The sequence below is a fragment of the Diospyros lotus genome, chromosome 12 (genome assembly GCF_014633365.1).
Source record: "Diospyros lotus cultivar Yz01 chromosome 12, ASM1463336v1, whole genome shotgun sequence".
NCBI lineage: Eukaryota > Viridiplantae > Streptophyta > Magnoliopsida > Ericales > Ebenaceae > Diospyros > Diospyros lotus.
Window position 1 is genome coordinate 33,253,103 of NC_068349.1, and position 17,803 is coordinate 33,270,905.

At 35.5% G+C, this 17,803-nt stretch overlaps 1 protein-coding gene and 1 pseudogene across 1 annotated transcript; one reads left to right on the top strand and one right to left on the bottom strand.

Moving 5' to 3' along the window:
- Nucleotides 1-663: 663 nt before the first annotated feature.
- LOC127786950 (RING-H2 finger protein ATL51-like) lies at nt 664-2,244 on the bottom strand. The gene has a single exon (XM_052314747.1). It carries the CDS (start codon nt 2,107-2,109, stop codon nt 1,258-1,260), a length of 852 nt encoding a protein of 283 aa, XP_052170707.1. The 5' UTR covers nt 2,110-2,244; the 3' UTR covers nt 664-1,257.
- Nucleotides 2,245-3,412: 1,168 nt separating this feature from the next.
- LOC127787621 (3-isopropylmalate dehydratase small subunit 1-like) lies at nt 3,413-8,510 on the top strand (annotated as a pseudogene).
- The last annotated feature ends 9,293 nt before the right edge of the window (nt 8,511-17,803 follow it).

Here is a 17,803-nt window from a genome sequence, read left to right on the forward strand (position 1 = left end):
GAAAATGGGGCGACGGGCGTCGGACTACTGCGACGACGTGGGGGCCGCCGGTGTGAGGTGCCGATTGCGACGGTGTGAGGTGCTGACTGCTGCGAGCCTGCGACGGCATGGGGGCCGCCGGTGGGTTAGCGTCGATTGACGATCATCCGAGGGAAAGGGGAGAGAAAGAGGGTGCGGTGCGACGGGCGTGGGTGGGTGCAGTTCGATTCAAGCAATAAGGTTAGGGTTTGGTTGGGGGGAAGGGGAGAGGAAGAGCTAGGGTCCGTTGCCTCTTTTTTGTTTTTATATTTATAATATATAAATTATATATTTTTTAAATTATATATTATATATACGGGCGGTTCGATTTTGAACCGAATCGTCGGTTTGCCAAACCGCGAATCGTGCGGTTTGGCAGTTTTCCAAACCAAATCGGACCGCCAGTTCAAAAAAATCGGCCGGTTTGGTCCGGTCCGGTTCGGCCGAAAACTACGGTGCAGTGGTTTTTTTGAACAATCCTAAAATAAATTATAGATTAGACATTTGACCCTTACATAGGATAAGAACTGAACTTATAATTTATCAAATTAACACTGACATGGACATATTGCTCATTCAACAAATTAACCTATATTTGGAGTGCCTCATATCCACTGTACTTGATGAGCATATAGTTAGTATTGAGGTGGTAGTCCAAGTACTTGATGGAGGCATAGTGACTTCTCAAAGTCCACTGCCACAATATTGGAAGTGCCCCACTCACTATCTCATGCAAGCTATGATGTTGCCAATGACATTGACACCCAATGGCAGGCAGGGGGATTACTCAGGAGCAATGAACACTTCACTACTGAAATTGAATTTTCTTGTAAACATATATACAGACATATACATATGCATAAGCAACTGATCATATACTTAGCTATAACCATACTAATAAAATTTCTCTCATTCTGTACCCAACAAAAGTAGCTATTGGAAGTGGTGATTGTGAAGATAGATCACTTCTGTGATTAACCCTCCCACAAAATTTAATCAACTTACATGAGCTATCATATTGATTCATTAACTCTGTTTTAGTAACTCTTATGGATCAGAATTCAGACTTAGTATAGACTATGTTCCTGTTTTGCCTTGAATCTATAGGAAAAGATGGAAAATAGAAAAAGAAAAGAACAGAAAAGTGAGGATATGAATCAGTTGGGAACGATGGGACTCTTTCCTTTTTCGGGCCATGTGATCAAGAGCCTCCCTGTGGAGATTGATCTTCGAAGCAAATCAAACCCTCCATTTCCATTTGATTTCCCGGCCGTTTTCCTGGGACGATCCGATCCCCGTCGGCGATCGCTGGATCTCCATTTCTAGATCTTCATAGTGTTCCTCCACCTGTAATATATCAGCGACGGAAACCATTGAAACCGATCTTCTCAATGGCGGATCGCTAGCGACGCCGAGAACCACCTCTTCCCGGCGAACTCTTTCCCGATCATCAACCACGAGGACCAGATCGTTCCGGTGGCGGATTTCGAGAGCTGAAATGTTGAGAGTGGAATTAGAATTCTGAGAGCTCGGCGGTGGGGCGGCCACCACGGCGGCGCGACAAAGCGGGCAGTTGGATTGGGATTTGAGCCAAGTGTCGATGCAGGGGAGGTGGAAAGCGTGGCCGCATTTCGGCAGCAGCCGGAGGCTCTCGCCGTCGCGAAACTCCGCGAGGCAAACGGCGCACTCCGTGCCTTCGACCAGGCCGTCTCCCTTGGCGTACTTGCAGACCGCGATGGAGTTGATCATCGCCTCGTCCAAGCCGGCGTGGCCCGAACCAGGTTCCCAGCGGCTGCCATGGTGGAGTTCGTTGAGGCTGGATTCGAGTTCCGGACTAGCGTTTAGGGCGCCTCGTCTCCGGCAATACTTGGAGATGACGGTGTAGTAGGCGATCACGAGGAAAGCGGCGGCCAAGATGGCGATGACGACGATGATGAGAGGGGAGAGATTGGTGCGGGCATGGTCATCGTAGTCGAAAGGCGGCGGGGGAGGGAAGATGATGTAGCACCACTGGGGGCAATAGGCGGTGCAAATTGGCTGCGAACAGTCCGGCGGCGGCGTCCAGGGATCTGGGGTCCCAAGAGAATCCATGGCCAATCTCCGGTGAATTTCTTCAGAAAGGAAGCAAAATCATGAGGCAGGCCATATTGGGTTTCTTTTCTCTAGAGCCTTCTTTCCTTCGTTCTCGTCTTTGGAGCGATTGTTGTGTTGGCTTAGAGACTTGAGTGGAGCTTTTGAGCTTTGATGGTTTGCTTGTGGACCCCACAGGAAATGTGTGGTAGAATTCACATTAATACTAATATTAACTGATATTTATAGTAAAAAAGTACGTGCTATGTAACACCGAACCAACGCATTTTCCGAAATAAAATAAATTCAATTATCTAACACTATATATATACATACTTTATATGGTTAAATACATACTTTTAACTCTTTTACTTTACCTCTTTTTCTATTTAAACTTTTTATAATTTTTATTATATCCTTGAATTATATAATTTTAAGTTAATTATTCTCTTAAACTTTTTATTTTTCAATTATATTTTTAAATTATACAATTTTAAGTTAATTACCTATTCAACAAATTTATTGAGAATAATGAAGTCAACCATGTAATTAAAATAATAAAAAAATTTAAAAATATAATTAATTTAAAATTATAAATTCAGTGATATAATTAAATTAATAAAACTTTTTAAGTATTTAAATAGAAAAAGTGTGTATTTTGCCTAACTTATATATGAATAATGCTATTGGTACACCTTAGGCTACATAAAAATGTATCAATGACAAAAATATCCCTCATGAGACGCATAAAGACACGTGAGGCGCATGGAGACGATAGGTATTTTGGTCATAATATCTCTGTGTGTAGTCCAAGATATACAAAAATGATATACATCTAGCATGATTCCTTATATATAAACAAATTGATATTAATTTTCATCGAGTAATGATTTGGTCACCCCTTCTGACAACATAGATAAACATAACTCCTATTAATTTTCATTAACGGGGTGGGTCTCTCTCTCAATCATATTTCTCTCTTTTTTCTCTTTTCTTTTTCTAGTAATCCGTGACAATTGGCGACGAAATCAATGGAGAAAGGCAATTAATGAAGGATCAAAAAAAAAAGAGAGAAATAAAATGAAAAAAAACTCACCCATTAGTAAAAAGAATAATGCTATTGGTACACCTTTGTGTACACTTTGAGCTACACAAAGGTATATCAATGACAAAAATATCTCTCATGAGGCGTATAGAGGCGCATGAGGTGGATGGAGAGATGTAAGATATTTTAGTCATAATATCCCTTATGTAGCTCAAGATATACAAAAATGATACTTATAATGCCCCAGCAAAAAAATTCTTACTCATCTTGACACCCGGCATGGCGTCATCCGACCGTAAGACAAGAGTACCGATGTCGGCTGTCCATATAAAATTTCCTCTTTTTCTTTTTTGTTTTATGGAAATGATTAATCAAGCGCGCCGCGTTAGGTGGCGCGCCTTGGGGCACCTGGAGCGTGGAGGGCTCCTAACCCTGAAAACAATTCTGTAAATTAAACACGTATTTTAAGTTTGGGTATTTTTTAAATTTTAAAATTCATTTAATTACTTTTTAAATTTTTTAATATTAACATCAATCTTCCTAAATTAATCACAGCATCAGAGCGTGTCGTGGTTAATTTTAAAAAAATTAAATAATAAATTTTAAAATTTAAGCAATATTTCTACTAAAGTCTAAAGGCTATACAATTAATTTTTTTAATCAAATTTTGCTCCGTATGACCTAAATTACGGTAAATTAACTGTATATCCTCTAAACTTTAATTATTTGGTTCAGACATATTCTAAAATTTAAAATTTAGTCAGTTAGACGTTAGACTTTTTAAAATTTGTCACGGTGACATTAATTAAATTGATCATATAACCTTGAACTTTTATTTGTTCTTAAAAATTAAAATTTTAACTTGGGAAATGGAGTAATTATCAAATAAACATAAAGAAATAAAAAATATGTATAGAGAGAAAAAAAATTCAAATCTAAGGGCCTGTTCTCTTTGTTATTTTCAGACTGTTTTCTATTTTCAGTTTTTCAAAATACTCAAAATGCGTTTATTTACCTATTTTCAAAAATGCATTTTTCAAAACACAAAAAATTTACACACAAAAAATGCATTTTGACTGTTTTCAGCCAAAACACGTTAAAACCAAAACGCAGAAAACGCCATGTTTTGAATTCTCTTATGTATTCTTTCTCTTTTTGTATTTTCTTCTCTCCCAGCAAGCAACTGAGATTAGCCCCATCCTACACTGTCGTTCGTCCTCTTACAGCCACCATCGTTGTTCAACTTCCACACCCGCCACTGACCGCCATCGTTCGTCCTCTTCTAGCCACTATTGTTTTTCGTCTTCCACACCCGCCACCGCCACCGACAGCTATTGTTCGTCCTCCTCTAACTACCATATTCGTTCATCCTCCACACCCACAACTACCACGCCCAGATTCGCCATCATTGTCGATCATTTCTTCCTCTTGCCCTTCTTCCATTTCTTCCTATGCCTTTTTACCATTTTTACCATCTGCAATTTCTTCATTTCGTCAGGGCCCTCCATGCCCAAATAAGCTTTATAGTTTTTCTATTAATGATATTTTTAATATTATAGCTTCTGTCATATAATTTCTTTAATGATATTTTAAAATTTTTGAAAAATTAATATTTTGTAATTTTATAATTTATATATTTTTTAATATTTATATTGTAGGTAATCTAAATCTCAAAATTAATGAGAGATTTCAATTTATAGGTAAAAATAAATTTATCATGAAATTAATAGTTGAGTGAAATTAAAATTATTTTAGAAAATACTTTGTAATTTTAATGTATTATATATGGTTAGATTATTAGTTATCTTTTGTATTATATTTTAATTTTTTTAAATTAAATTTATAATTTATTAATAAATATTTATAAATTTGAATTAAATTTATTGAATAAAATATTATAAAATAAAATTTCTCAAAATTTGAAAGTAAACGCGTTTTTTAGTTTTTTATTTTGAGAAACAATTTTTTTAGAATAACAAAAAGAACGCATTTTTAATAATTTTAAAACAGACACTCAAAACACAAAATTAAAAATGAATTCAAAACTCAAAACTCAAAACTAAAATACGAAGAGAACACCACCTAAATGTCTTGAAAAGTAAGAGATAAAAAGGGAAATGAGTAAATATGTAAAAATAACAATAACTTAGCAGTATTGGAAACTATGAAAAAAAAAATAAATATGATTTAGTTTACAAATAAAATAATTTTCAAAGAGTTTATTGAACAATTATAATTTAAAATTATGTTAACAAAAATATAATTGTTGAAGTAAAACTTCCACCTATCTTTCTAAAAACACTGCTATAATATTTTCTAATCATCAACCTCTTAAGGATAGTGTAAATAGTCAACCACATAACTGCAAGATTATGAAATCAAATCTATCTTCTTACGATTATTGATAATCTACGTATATTCATAAGGGCAAGGCCTTGTGACTCACCTGCTTGTCTACCCAATCTAAGAGTGAGGGTTTTGAAAGGGTAGTACACTCCCAACTAAAAGCTGTTGATCAGGAATCTCTCGTGTTTTTCACCTTAAAAATAAAAATATCTTCAAATGATCATAAATAAGAATAAAAACATTCACAAATATTTATTATTTAAAAGCTTTAATTTGAATTGATCAAATTGAAAGTTATTTTATTCAAATTATTTAATTTTAAATCATGTAATTTCAAATGTGAGTATTACAAATTAAGACTATTATTTATGGGATATATTTGAATAGGTTAATTTAAAATGATTTTATTTAAAGCTTTTTTAAATAATCAAATTTTAAATTTTTTTATCCAAAAAATATAATTTTAAATCTAAAATTTTCAAATGAAATAATATTAAATGTGAATCATTCAAATTAAAATTTTTATTCATATACTTGGATAGTTTAATTTCAAAATAAATTAATTAAAATTTTCAATCAAGAGTTGGCACGTGACATTTTGAAACTAAGAAGCTATCATATGGCCTTTCCTTGTCTGCAAAAGGTGAAGTTCCTTACTTTAAGGGCCCCCTACATATTACCCCGCACACGTGGGGGGTTAATCACAGTACACGACGGCTTACCAGATAGGAGACACAGTGTATAGTGCCCACAAAGAGTCACCCCACATGAGGATGAAACTCTCACACTGCGACTGTCATGACTCAAACCTACATCCTTATCTGCAATCTACTATCTGACTGTCATTCGTGCTATGCCCATTGGGGCATCATATGGCATTTCCTGCTTGCAAGTGAAATTGTTTTAGTAAATAGTATAATGTTAATAGATTTATTATACTTTCTTTTTAAATTCAAAATAATTTTATTTGTTAATAAAATATTTAAAATATTATATATTTACCATTAACTAATAAAAGTATATATAAGCATTTGAAAAGTAAAATGAGTAAATTTTACACAACACTAGGAGATTGGATTAAAAGGCACAACAACCCAAATGTTATGAAAAAATGATACTGACCTCATTTGAGTGTAATAGATTATAAGCTAAATAGATTGATTTATCCTAAATTTAGGGTCATATTAAAATTTTATTTAGTTTTGATATTTGCTTTAATTTGGTTCACGAACCTTAATTTTAGTTTTAATTTTATTCCTAATCAGCTAGGTGTGTGGCGCTGAAATGGTGTGCTAATATGTCTAATTATTATGGACACATCACTAAAACAGTGACATTCTGATCCATCATTGCCTTACAAACATAAGAAGAAGAGAAAAAGATCAAGCTCTCATCTCATCCATGGCGGCTACTACTTCTCACACTCTAGGAATTGTATCTCTCCTAACAAAAAACCCCATTCTTTCTCTTCAAATCTCCCCACTTCCCTAAACCACCACCATTTCAAACACCTAATTTCCTCACCTATTTCCCACATTTGCCAAGCTTTCGCTACCACCATCCATGGCGCCTGCTACGTCATCGACAACAACATCGACACCGACCAAACCATCCCCATCGAATACCTAACTCTCGTCCCCTCCAACCCCGACAAGTATTGGAAGCTCGGATGCTACACCCTTATCGGTATCCCCTCCTCCTATCGAATCCGATGCATCAATCTCAATGAGCACAAGTCCAAGTTCTCTGTCATCATTGTAGGCACCAGCTTCGGTTGCAACTCGTCTTGTGAGAACACCTCGGCGACGAGATGGTCGACTGACACGCAAGGCCAGCCCTGAGATTTTAAGGGCCCTAAGCAAAATTTTTTATAGGACCCTCTACAAATATATTTAAAAATAAAATTCATAATATTTCATTTTAAATTTACTCTTTTAATATTTTTAAATGAAAAATTAACAATAAAACTATTATAATTAATTTATTCCAATATATGTTTTTCAATAGATACCATCGCCAATCTATTAGTGTAGATTCACTAATAATAGAGGGATCATAAATATTGAAATGTATACATAAAATTAATTGATAATTTAAGGACTAATAAAAAAATTCAAAAAATATACCTGATAAGTCACACAACAGGATGATGAGCACGAAAATAGAATCGTTGAAGAGAATGCGTAGTTGTGAAATTGGTTGAATTGAGGACCTACGCCTGCGCAGATTGATGGCAGATACCAATGACAATGGATGGATAAAAAATTGAGAATGAGAGAAATTAAGAAAGATGATGGAGTTGCGATAATTGCAAGGCGCATGGAAATAATTGTGATACAATCATTAAAGGGGGAGATTGAAATTAATTAAAAATACATGAAATAGTTGTGAGGGGATGAGTGCCATTGCCAGGTGCATGGGAATAAGATTGATTATTAATAAAAGAATGTGAAAGATTAAGTTTAATTAAAAATTATAGTGATGCGCATAAAATTAATTATTGATAAAAGAAAAGTGAGAGATTGAGATTAATTAAAAATTTACAATGGTTTAAAATGGGCATGGCCCCCTTAACGTCTCTTTAATTTTTAAATTTATTATTTTTAATCAATTTAAAATCTAAAAATTAAAATGGGTATGGCCCCCTAGTGGCTTGAAATGGGCATAGGCCCTAGCCAGCTGCCTAGACAGTCTATGCCCAGGGTCGGCCCTGTCGGCACGGGGGTAATGGTGGAAAAGTCCTATGCCAGGATATTCTTCAGGAACACAATGGCGACTGGTGAGGTGTATCCCTTGGAGTCAGAAGGGAAGATCGGTGAGGATTGTTGGATAGGTGGCGATCAAGATAGGAGAAGGGTGTAGTAGGAGTAGGCTGATTAATCATACGACATGGAATGAGTACAAGCTAAAGCTGGCGAGGGATGCTGGGCCAATGATCCAGGTTAGCGGGATTTTCGTGTATGCCAAGAAGAGTGGGACTTTCACCTATGCCTATGCTAGGAAGATGGGCAAAACAATGTTGTTTTGTTAATATGTCTATAATTGAACACATCAGCACGCCATCTCAGCGTCGTGTATATTGGGGCACATGGCTAGCCAATTGAGAATAAAATTAAAACCAAAGTTAAGATTTGTAGACCAAATTGAAGCAAATGTCAAAATTGGATAAAATTGTAATATGACCCTAAGTTCAAGATAACTCAGTCTATTCGGCCTAGATTATATGACTCGACTATTTCATCTTTATATTTAAATTACTTCCCCCCTCCCTCCCCCTTCCCTCCCAAACACCCTCTAACGGTGAAACACCTTTCTTTTTACCATTATTCGTTTAACCTTCCATTTTCATTATTTACTTTTTCTAAATCCATTAGAGATTATTCTCAATGCTTAGGGAGGTTTACCGCTAGTGACTTCACTTTTCTATATAAAATCTTATATTTGGTTCTGTAACGCCCCACTTTCTCAAGCACGGTATAACTTGGGACAATAAATTTTTTTCTTTCAAACTCAAAACTAAATCACATCATTTCTCGTATCTATCCCAAAATTTTCAAACATTTTTCTCGAAAGAGAATCATTATACACATCAAATGCGGATGTAAGAATCGAACCTGATATCTTAACATTAATCATAAATTAGTTCTTACATCATCATTTCTCAAAACATTCAGATTTCAAAGTAGTAGAATTTAAATACATGGGCTACATAACGTACATTTCATTCATCATTCAATTCATCATACACTTTGTTAAGTGCCGTTTCATGCCTCATTCATCCTCGTATTTGCTACAATCTCCATTTAGAAAGTTTGAATATTGCAGGGGCAAAACCCAAGTTAGATGATGAATCATCTAAGTAGTAATGGCACAAAATATTTTATCATGCATGTATTAAATGTCTTACTTCATCGTAGGGGTCAACTGCACCCTTCATGCTACTCATCATTTTTACGGTCACCTCTTTCAAAGCCGGGGTGTATGGAGGCACCATTGGTAAAGCAACAGTGCCAGTTTGTACTCCCAACGGATAACATGCGCGTGATCAATGATATCAATGTGTATTTATGCATTTCATAGTCCTGTCATGTATACAGTATAAGTGATGGATACATATTAGAGCGTGTTAATATGATGAAAGCATCTCCAAGGATCAGGGTTGGAAACATAAATCACCTACAAACCAAACATTTTTCATAAACCTAAATCCCGTTGAGAAGTACCACTTACATTCTCAAGCCTATCGAGCTACCTCAGTATTTGCACCTTGCCTCAAAATTCGTGCATCATCTCGATTTACGTGTCAACCTCAAAATTTGCACAAGTCACTTCAACTTTAAGTCTCAAAGCATCCTAATCACCATATTTGATTAAATAAATATTAAAACTCATTTTCCATAATTTCTTGCATTTTCTTTATTTTTCTCTCTATTTCTCTCTTTTTTTCCTCAATAAATCCAAACTAAATATTTCTCAAATATTTCACTATGACAATTCATAAAATAATATTCCTGAATTTTTGAAAATTTTTAAGAAATTTTATTTACCTTAACTTAGCCTTGTAAGCTTCCTCAGTATGCGTGTCATATACTCAAAATGCGTGCCCGAACAATTTTCTCATCCAAAATATCTGAAATATTAATAATTATTCATTTCCTATTTTTTGGGATTTTTTGATATTTTTTTCATTTTATTTTTCTATTTTTTCCTCTTCTTTTCCTTTTCTTTTTTTTTTTTCTTCTTCTTCTCTTCTTCTCATTCTTCTTCTTCCCCGCGCGACCTACAACTCCCACGCACCAGCTCACGGTCGTCGCTGCTTGGCCCTCCACCGATCGCCTCGGCTTCCCCGGACCCTACAGTCGCCGCTCGTACAGCCTCCTCCACCGCGGCCAGCCTTCCTACGACGCATCGGCTTTTTGGAGCTCGCAGCCATGGCTGTGGCTTCGTTGCTTCTGGTCGCTTCTCAAGCCTCCACCAGACTTTGCAACCGCTTCCATGAACGCACACACCGTCGGTCAAGCTGCCTGACACACTTACTGTTGCTTCGTCGTCCCCTGCTCGTTGCGGTGCTGCCATGGCTGCGACCCTTCTCCCTTCCAGCTCTCTTTCTCTCTCCCTCCCTCGCTTCTCTCGGGTTGTCCGGCCTAAGTTCGAACTCTTTCTCTCTCTCAAGCTCTTGGCCGCGACTTCCATTTCCTTCCCCCTATTCGTTTGCTTCCTTCTTCCACGCTTCCTCTATTTATAGGCCGTCAACCGCTCCTCACCTCACTGCCCATACCTCATTACGTGCAAAGCCTTCCAAAACTTGCAGAGGGATGGCTTAAAGATGCAGGGAATGGCTGGGACATGGCTATGATGCTTGCAGAGGCATACGCATACCCACATATATATACACTATATAACACATTAATATATATAGAAAATTACACAATTAAATTCTAATTTTCATTTCTATTTCACTTAAATAATTATCTAATTGCATTTATATCCTCAAACACCAAATTAATTTGCATTATGATATCGAAATCGCAAAATTAATAACTTTAAAGTTACTCGATAATGACGATTCCTCCTCAATATCCTCATTGGGCTATCGTTTCATCCTGAAACCACTGAAGGGTTCATTACGCAAAATCGAAGCCTCCCTAGGGTTCCATTGATTTTTTGGGAGTCCCTTACGATGATTCGATTTTACAGTCTAAATGGCAGCTGTATTTTAGCTGTACCGAAAATCATTCTCGATCTGATTTCTTTCAATACCATAAATTTTATCTTGGAATGCTCATCAAGAACATATCATTTTCCTTAGATAATTTCACTCTGATGCCTTCCCTGCAGTCGATTCAGTACTTATAACTGCTATCAAGCCAATTTTTCAGTATTCTAAACTTATCGAAATTATGTGGCAACCTCATACAAACATGGGGTATTACAGGTTCAATTTATTAAGGCAGGGCCTTTGCATGCGCACTCATTTTCACAGATCAAATCTAATTTAGTTTTTAACTCATATTAAGGTGTGCAAATGTTTAATTCATTTTGAAATACTAAATTTAAAATAGGGAAAAACAAAAGGACTCTTCTAGCATCTTGACCAGAAGTTTTTAGAAACTCTCATAATAAATTTATAATTCACTATAACTCAAGATATGAACATAAAACTCATTCTTTTCCACCAAAATAAAATAGTATATTTAAATGAAAACTTAGTTCGTATAACGGATTTGACATGTTTAATACATTTGATATCACCAAAATAAGACTTATATATGCATCTAGCATATCATGTAAAAACATGCATAGCATCCACAAAACATGATATGCCACAAAAATAATGAAGCTTTCAAAACCTATTTTTCAAAAACTTCATTTCCTTTCAAACTGCTTACCTCACTTGAAACATTTAAATATTTTAGGGAATTAACCTAAGCTAGAAGATGAATCTTCTAAGTAAGGAACACTCTAAAATAAAACATTTATGTAAAAAGTGTGCATTAAAGAAAATGCAAGTTTCTACTTCATAATGTCATTTGTGACAATGTAGGCATACTTCTAAGAGTCTTCTTGATCAACGCCCTAAGAACCTCTTAGAAAGTCCCCAACCATGTCACATTAGGATTGGGCAATGAATAGCAAACTAGTATGGTCATACATGATCAGAGTACAATTCCCAAAAGTCAATATCTTATGCAACACGAAAAAACAATGAAAAGATCTTACTCGCTCTTACTAGTTTCCCAACCTCTCATTGGTCACATTGATGAAAGCTTATTCTTCCCTTCACTAGTTTTCTCTCTTATTTCCTTCTTTATCTATTCTTCTATATTTTCTTTCCTTCCTTACGCTTGCTTCAACTTTATCAAGTTAGGAGACTATCCTCTAGTTTCCCATTTTATAGGACTCCTACTTTTCCCCATAAAGAAATGAATTAACTTGAGAGATTTTTATTTTTTAAAACCTTATTTTCTTGTAAAATATATCAAAATACACATGAGAGAAGGAGAAAAAGGAAAGGAGTCAATGGGGATCAATTGGGGGAGACATGGATGGTTTCCAAGTTGTAACATCCAAAATTTTGGAGATAAATAATAACTATTAATTTCAACGTTTAGAGTGATTGGTGATTCATGGAATACTTGAGAGTTAAAGAAATTTAAATGAGGATATTAAATTTATTGTATTTTTAAATAGGGAAGTGATCGGAAGTTTATAGAATTCCTAGAATTTAGATTATTAAGTGATTAAGGTAAATCAAATACTATAAAAATTAATATGTATATATATATAAAATAAAATAATTAAATAATTAAGTAAAAGAAAAGATTACAAATGGGTGCAAGTTGTTGTGCATGATGTGTTCCCAATATATATAATAATATCACATATTATATCAATGGCATAATATATATATATATATATTAATATAGCCTTATCTCTTCACCAATTTCAATTTAATTTTGGACCAAGCAATTATTCTCCAATTTTAATGTAATTCCAGCCATAAACGTGGAAGCTCATATTAGCATTGGAATATGTATAATGATGGAAGGGATATGTTTGTAGAAAAGTCAAAAGTTAAGGAAATAAAATGGTGAAACAATGAGGAAGGCATGAGCGTCTGTCGAGTCAGTTAAAGGAGAGGATAATTGAGGGAACAAAAATTTGGAAGAGAAGATTGAAGAAGGAGAACAGCGAGCGGCAGCGAAGAGGTGGGAGGAAGTCTGATTTAATTCGTGGTAAAGATAATTAGGTACGTAGATAAAATTAGTGTAAGTGCTTTATGTTTAGATTATAAGTTTTACACGGTCAAATTACGTATTTTATACGGTTAGATTTGATTAATATAGGCTCTAAACTTATTATTTTTTGTTAAACGTTTTATTTCGCAACAGGAGTGTGTAAAAGTCAAGAATCAACCGTTTTCAGGCAATCTCCTAACTATCTCCTCATGTTCTTCATTTTCTGCGAGAGTTTTCGTTATTTTCCATATTTTAAACCCTCCGTCACCATGACTTGGTTCCACGCATTAATAATAATAATCTGCGTGGTAACCGCTTTATGACTTTTATTTTATTAATGGGTTTATTGTTAATGGAAAGAGCTAAGCAATGACGTCTTTGTGTCTTCCATTTCAACCGTCACGGGGCTTCGCATCGCTCTGCTTCATTTGGGAATGATACCGAATCCACTGGGGCTAGGTTCTTAGAACATGATATGGCATTATGGAAACATGTTAAAAGTCTATTATGTATGTTGAGATGGTTTTCTACGAATAAGAATGGTATCATGATGTTATGTGGTTATGTACATGAAAAGTTTTGGAGAAATGATGGGTAATGTTAAGTTTAGAAGATATAAAGTTAATGGTGTCAGTAAATGTGTCTAAGGGTATGGGTACAAAGCCACTAATTGTCGACCGTGGGTGGTGACAGTTGATGGCTGGATGTATGGGCACCAGTCATCGGTTGTTACAATAAGCGCTAGATGGGTCAGAAGAGCTGGTACTCCAAATTCCCGCCTTGATTTGTGCATATCATGATGTGTGTGCTACAGGGGATTGGGTTGCATTCACTTGGGGACATGTTTTGTGTGTGATGGGATGTGTGAGCATTTGCATGACCCGGTTGGTCTATGAGCTAACTTGGGTATCCTAGGTGAGCATATGCATTTAGAGCATGCTGCATGTGTGTATTCCTATGTGAGGCGTAGCAGGGCCTGATGCTTGGTTTATGAGGGCCTTGTCATCACGTTTGTGCTACAAAGGCCATTGCATTTCTTATGTGTTGCATTGCATGATTTTATTGTTATTATTATTCTGGACGAGAGTACCGTGCCAGGTGTCGGGAGTACCGACTCATGCGAGCTTCGACTCGGCTTAGATATTATCTCGGGGTTGGCCCGAGAGAAGACCAAGATCGCAGAAGTATATGATTATGTGATGTATGACAAGAAGAACACATGAGAGTATAATGGGTATCAACAAGAGCATGTAACGAGTATCAGGAAAAGACAAATGTTGAATGTTAGGAAAAGCCGACCATGTCAGGAAAAGGTTGGTCTAAGAGAATGATGATATGGTAGCCTATGTTAGGCTGCAACAGGTTTGTATGGGGGACCGGGGTGCCAATGTGTGACCTATGTGGGCCCCTGGTCCCTTATGTGCAGTTAACTTTATGTTATGCATGTAGAAATAAGGCCGTATGAATCATGATATGGTGTGGTTGCATTGACATGAATTGCATGGGGTGTCATGGGAAGAGTCCTACCCTAAACCCTCAGCTTTTCTTTTTAGAGCTTGCTGAGTCTCGTGACTCACGTTTGCTTTACATCATTCTAGGTAAGAGAAACGCCTGTGATAGCAGATACGTTCAGCGGGGTTTGGGTCCAAACCGTCGTGTCATGGTAGCAAGTGCAGAGCTCTCCTGAAACTAGAACCTGGGTGTCATCGTGTCTTTGTTAAGGTTAATATTTATGTTTTTTTGAGATTGTCGTATGTTATGTAAGCCCAGGTGGGCCCAAGTGATGAATGCTTTTGTAAAAAAATGATTATGAGATGTTAAATGATAAAAAGAACATGATTTTAATAAGAATTGTACATGAATTGTAGTTGTGTATTGTTCAGTATCATTATAGTAATGACCCTCTCACGGATCCTCTATGCTAACGGGGACTCCAGGAGGCTGGCCGTTACACAAGCCATCCCTTTTAGTGTAAGAAGATTGTCCAAGGCAACCCTTTGGTGCAACTTGTTACATCAACCAAGTGACACCACTCACTATTAGGGGTCATGGGGTCGTAAGGTCCCTTTGATAGAATGGGACCTCACACCCATGGTAGCCTGGTAGGCTAGCACATCAGCTAACCCACTAGGCTTTTTTTTTTCTTTGTTTGTTTACACGTATATTATTGTTTAATATGTGTGTATATATATATATATATATTGAAACCATTTGACCCATTCTCTTAGCCCAATAAATTGTTCGCTAAATTAAATATGAATTTATTTCCTTAAGCCTTCAGATATTGTAATAATATTTTGGAGTGTTATATCCAATCCCCATTAAGAAATTTTGATTTTGAAATCTTTTTGAGCTTATACTTGTAGCCTTCAACAAATAAAATGGACTATCACTTGCTCAAAATGCTTAGTTTCATTAATGAGTCAAAACACCACAACATTTTGGAAGAATATAGTGAGTCTTGCTATTCTACTTTCATTTCCTCAAACAAGTGAGGGCATTTCTTTTTGGTTGCATCCTTAAGTTCTCATTTAATTCTTCATCCATATGGTTTCTCCAGTAAATATTAACTAGTGGGATTATCTTATTCCTCAAAACTTGCTCACAATAATCCAAAATTCGCTCAGATGACTCGTGATAATTTAAATTATCTCTAAACTCGATCATCTCCACACAATGCATCGAGTCTGGTATGTGCTTCTACAGTTTTGACTCGTCGAGGACATTGTGAATGTTGGACAAACATGTCGAAAGTGCCAAACAATATGCTAACAACCTGATTTGTTCCATGAGGGTACAATTCGATGTATGGTGGCCTTAACTTCCATCTTTTATCATCCCTTGATGCTAGATGTCATGAGGACAACTTGAGATACGCCCAATCTCCCACCTTGAATCCAAGTTATGTCACCTTTGGTTGGCATAAGGCTTTTGTCGGCTCTATGTAGCTCGAATCCTCTCTTGTATCTGTCGTACCTTCTTGGTTGTCTCTCACACCAACCCAGGTCCCCTAATCTATTTCTTCCAACTTTAGTGAAACAAATAGGCTATCTACACTTTCATCCCTATAATGTCTCTTAAGAAGCCATCCTGACGTTACTATGGTAGTTATTGTTATATGTGAACTTTTTCAATGGTAGATACTCATCTCAATCACCTATAAAATTCAAGACACAAACCCTCAGTATGTCCTCAAAGGTTTGGATCATCTTTTCCAACTGTCCATTGGTTTGCCAATGATAAATAATGCCAAGCTTCAACTTAGTCCCCAAGCAATCTTGGAGACTTCACCAAAACCTCAAAGTAATTTTAGGTCTGTTGAGTTATGTTTTGATGGTGAAATCTAAACAAAACTTTAATACTTTTAATGTTATATTATTAAACGATTAAAGTGACAATTGGGTAACACATTACTTATTCTAATAAACTCTTATATTGATGGAGTATATGTGGTTGGAAAAGTTAGTTTTTACCAACTTTGAAAACATTACTCAAATACTTGATACTGTCAATTGAGTAAGACAATATATGGGCTTAAAGTCAATCGAGTAAGGAAATGATTAGTTTAGTAATAAGTGTTCATATTCAACTAACTTGTCAATTTAATTGATTAATACTCGAGTAATCTGAGGATGAATTGAGTATATGTTTGATATATTCAAGTATTGAGTTGAAAAACTTTAATCGAATAATCTAAATGATATTTGACTAATTGTGATATTAGTCGAGTAATCATATCTAGTAATTGAGAAAGAAAATAGTCTCTGGACTAGGGTTATTAATCGACCAAAATAAAATAGTAATTGAGTATCTCTTTTTTTTAGTTGAGTAATCAAAAATCTTAATTGAATGATTAATTGGGTGAAAAATGTCAAGTATCTACACTTAGACATAAATCAACTTAGGGGAAGGCTTAATCAAGTAGCTTTTACCCTAGTCGAATAGTTAAGAAACTTGAGTATAATGTGCTAAATAGAAAGTGAGTCTTTGTATCTATTTTATTAATAGTCTCAAAGGTATCTTGTACTCGAGTAATGATATGCTATAATCAAATATCAAGAATGTTTAATCAAGTAACAAATATGAAGTTAAAATGTTAATCGAATAAGATCTATTCTTTACTCGAGTAATACCATTGTGTAATCAACTACTAAATGTGCGTAATCGAATATTTAGTCAGAAGTCGAAAATCAATTGTGAAACAGTTTGTACTCAAATAATGTCATTATATAATCAAGTAACAAATGGACTTAGTTGAGTAAGATTTATTAAATAGAGAGTGGGTCTTTGTAACTTAAATGTTAATCGACTGAGTAAATCTTGTAATCAAGTAATGCCTGAGCATAATTGACTAACCTTTGACCTTACTCAAGGATTTGCTAATTTTACTCAAGTAATATTGAAATATACTTGAGTAATTATATGCTAAAATTTGAAAATATAACCATTATTGTAAAGCATTTAATGCATGTAGAATTAACTTTTTTAGACCAAACCAGTTCATTAAAAGTGATATGATGTTTCTCTCATGCAAATGGAATGAAATTTAAATTGAATTATCAATTACTAACTGTTGGAATGCATG

Bases quoted from the DNA above. Each gene is read 5' to 3' on its own strand.
- LOC127786950 (XM_052314747.1), bottom strand. From the start codon at position 2,109: ATGGATTCTCTTGGGACCCCAGATCCCTGGACGCCGCCGCCGGACTGT.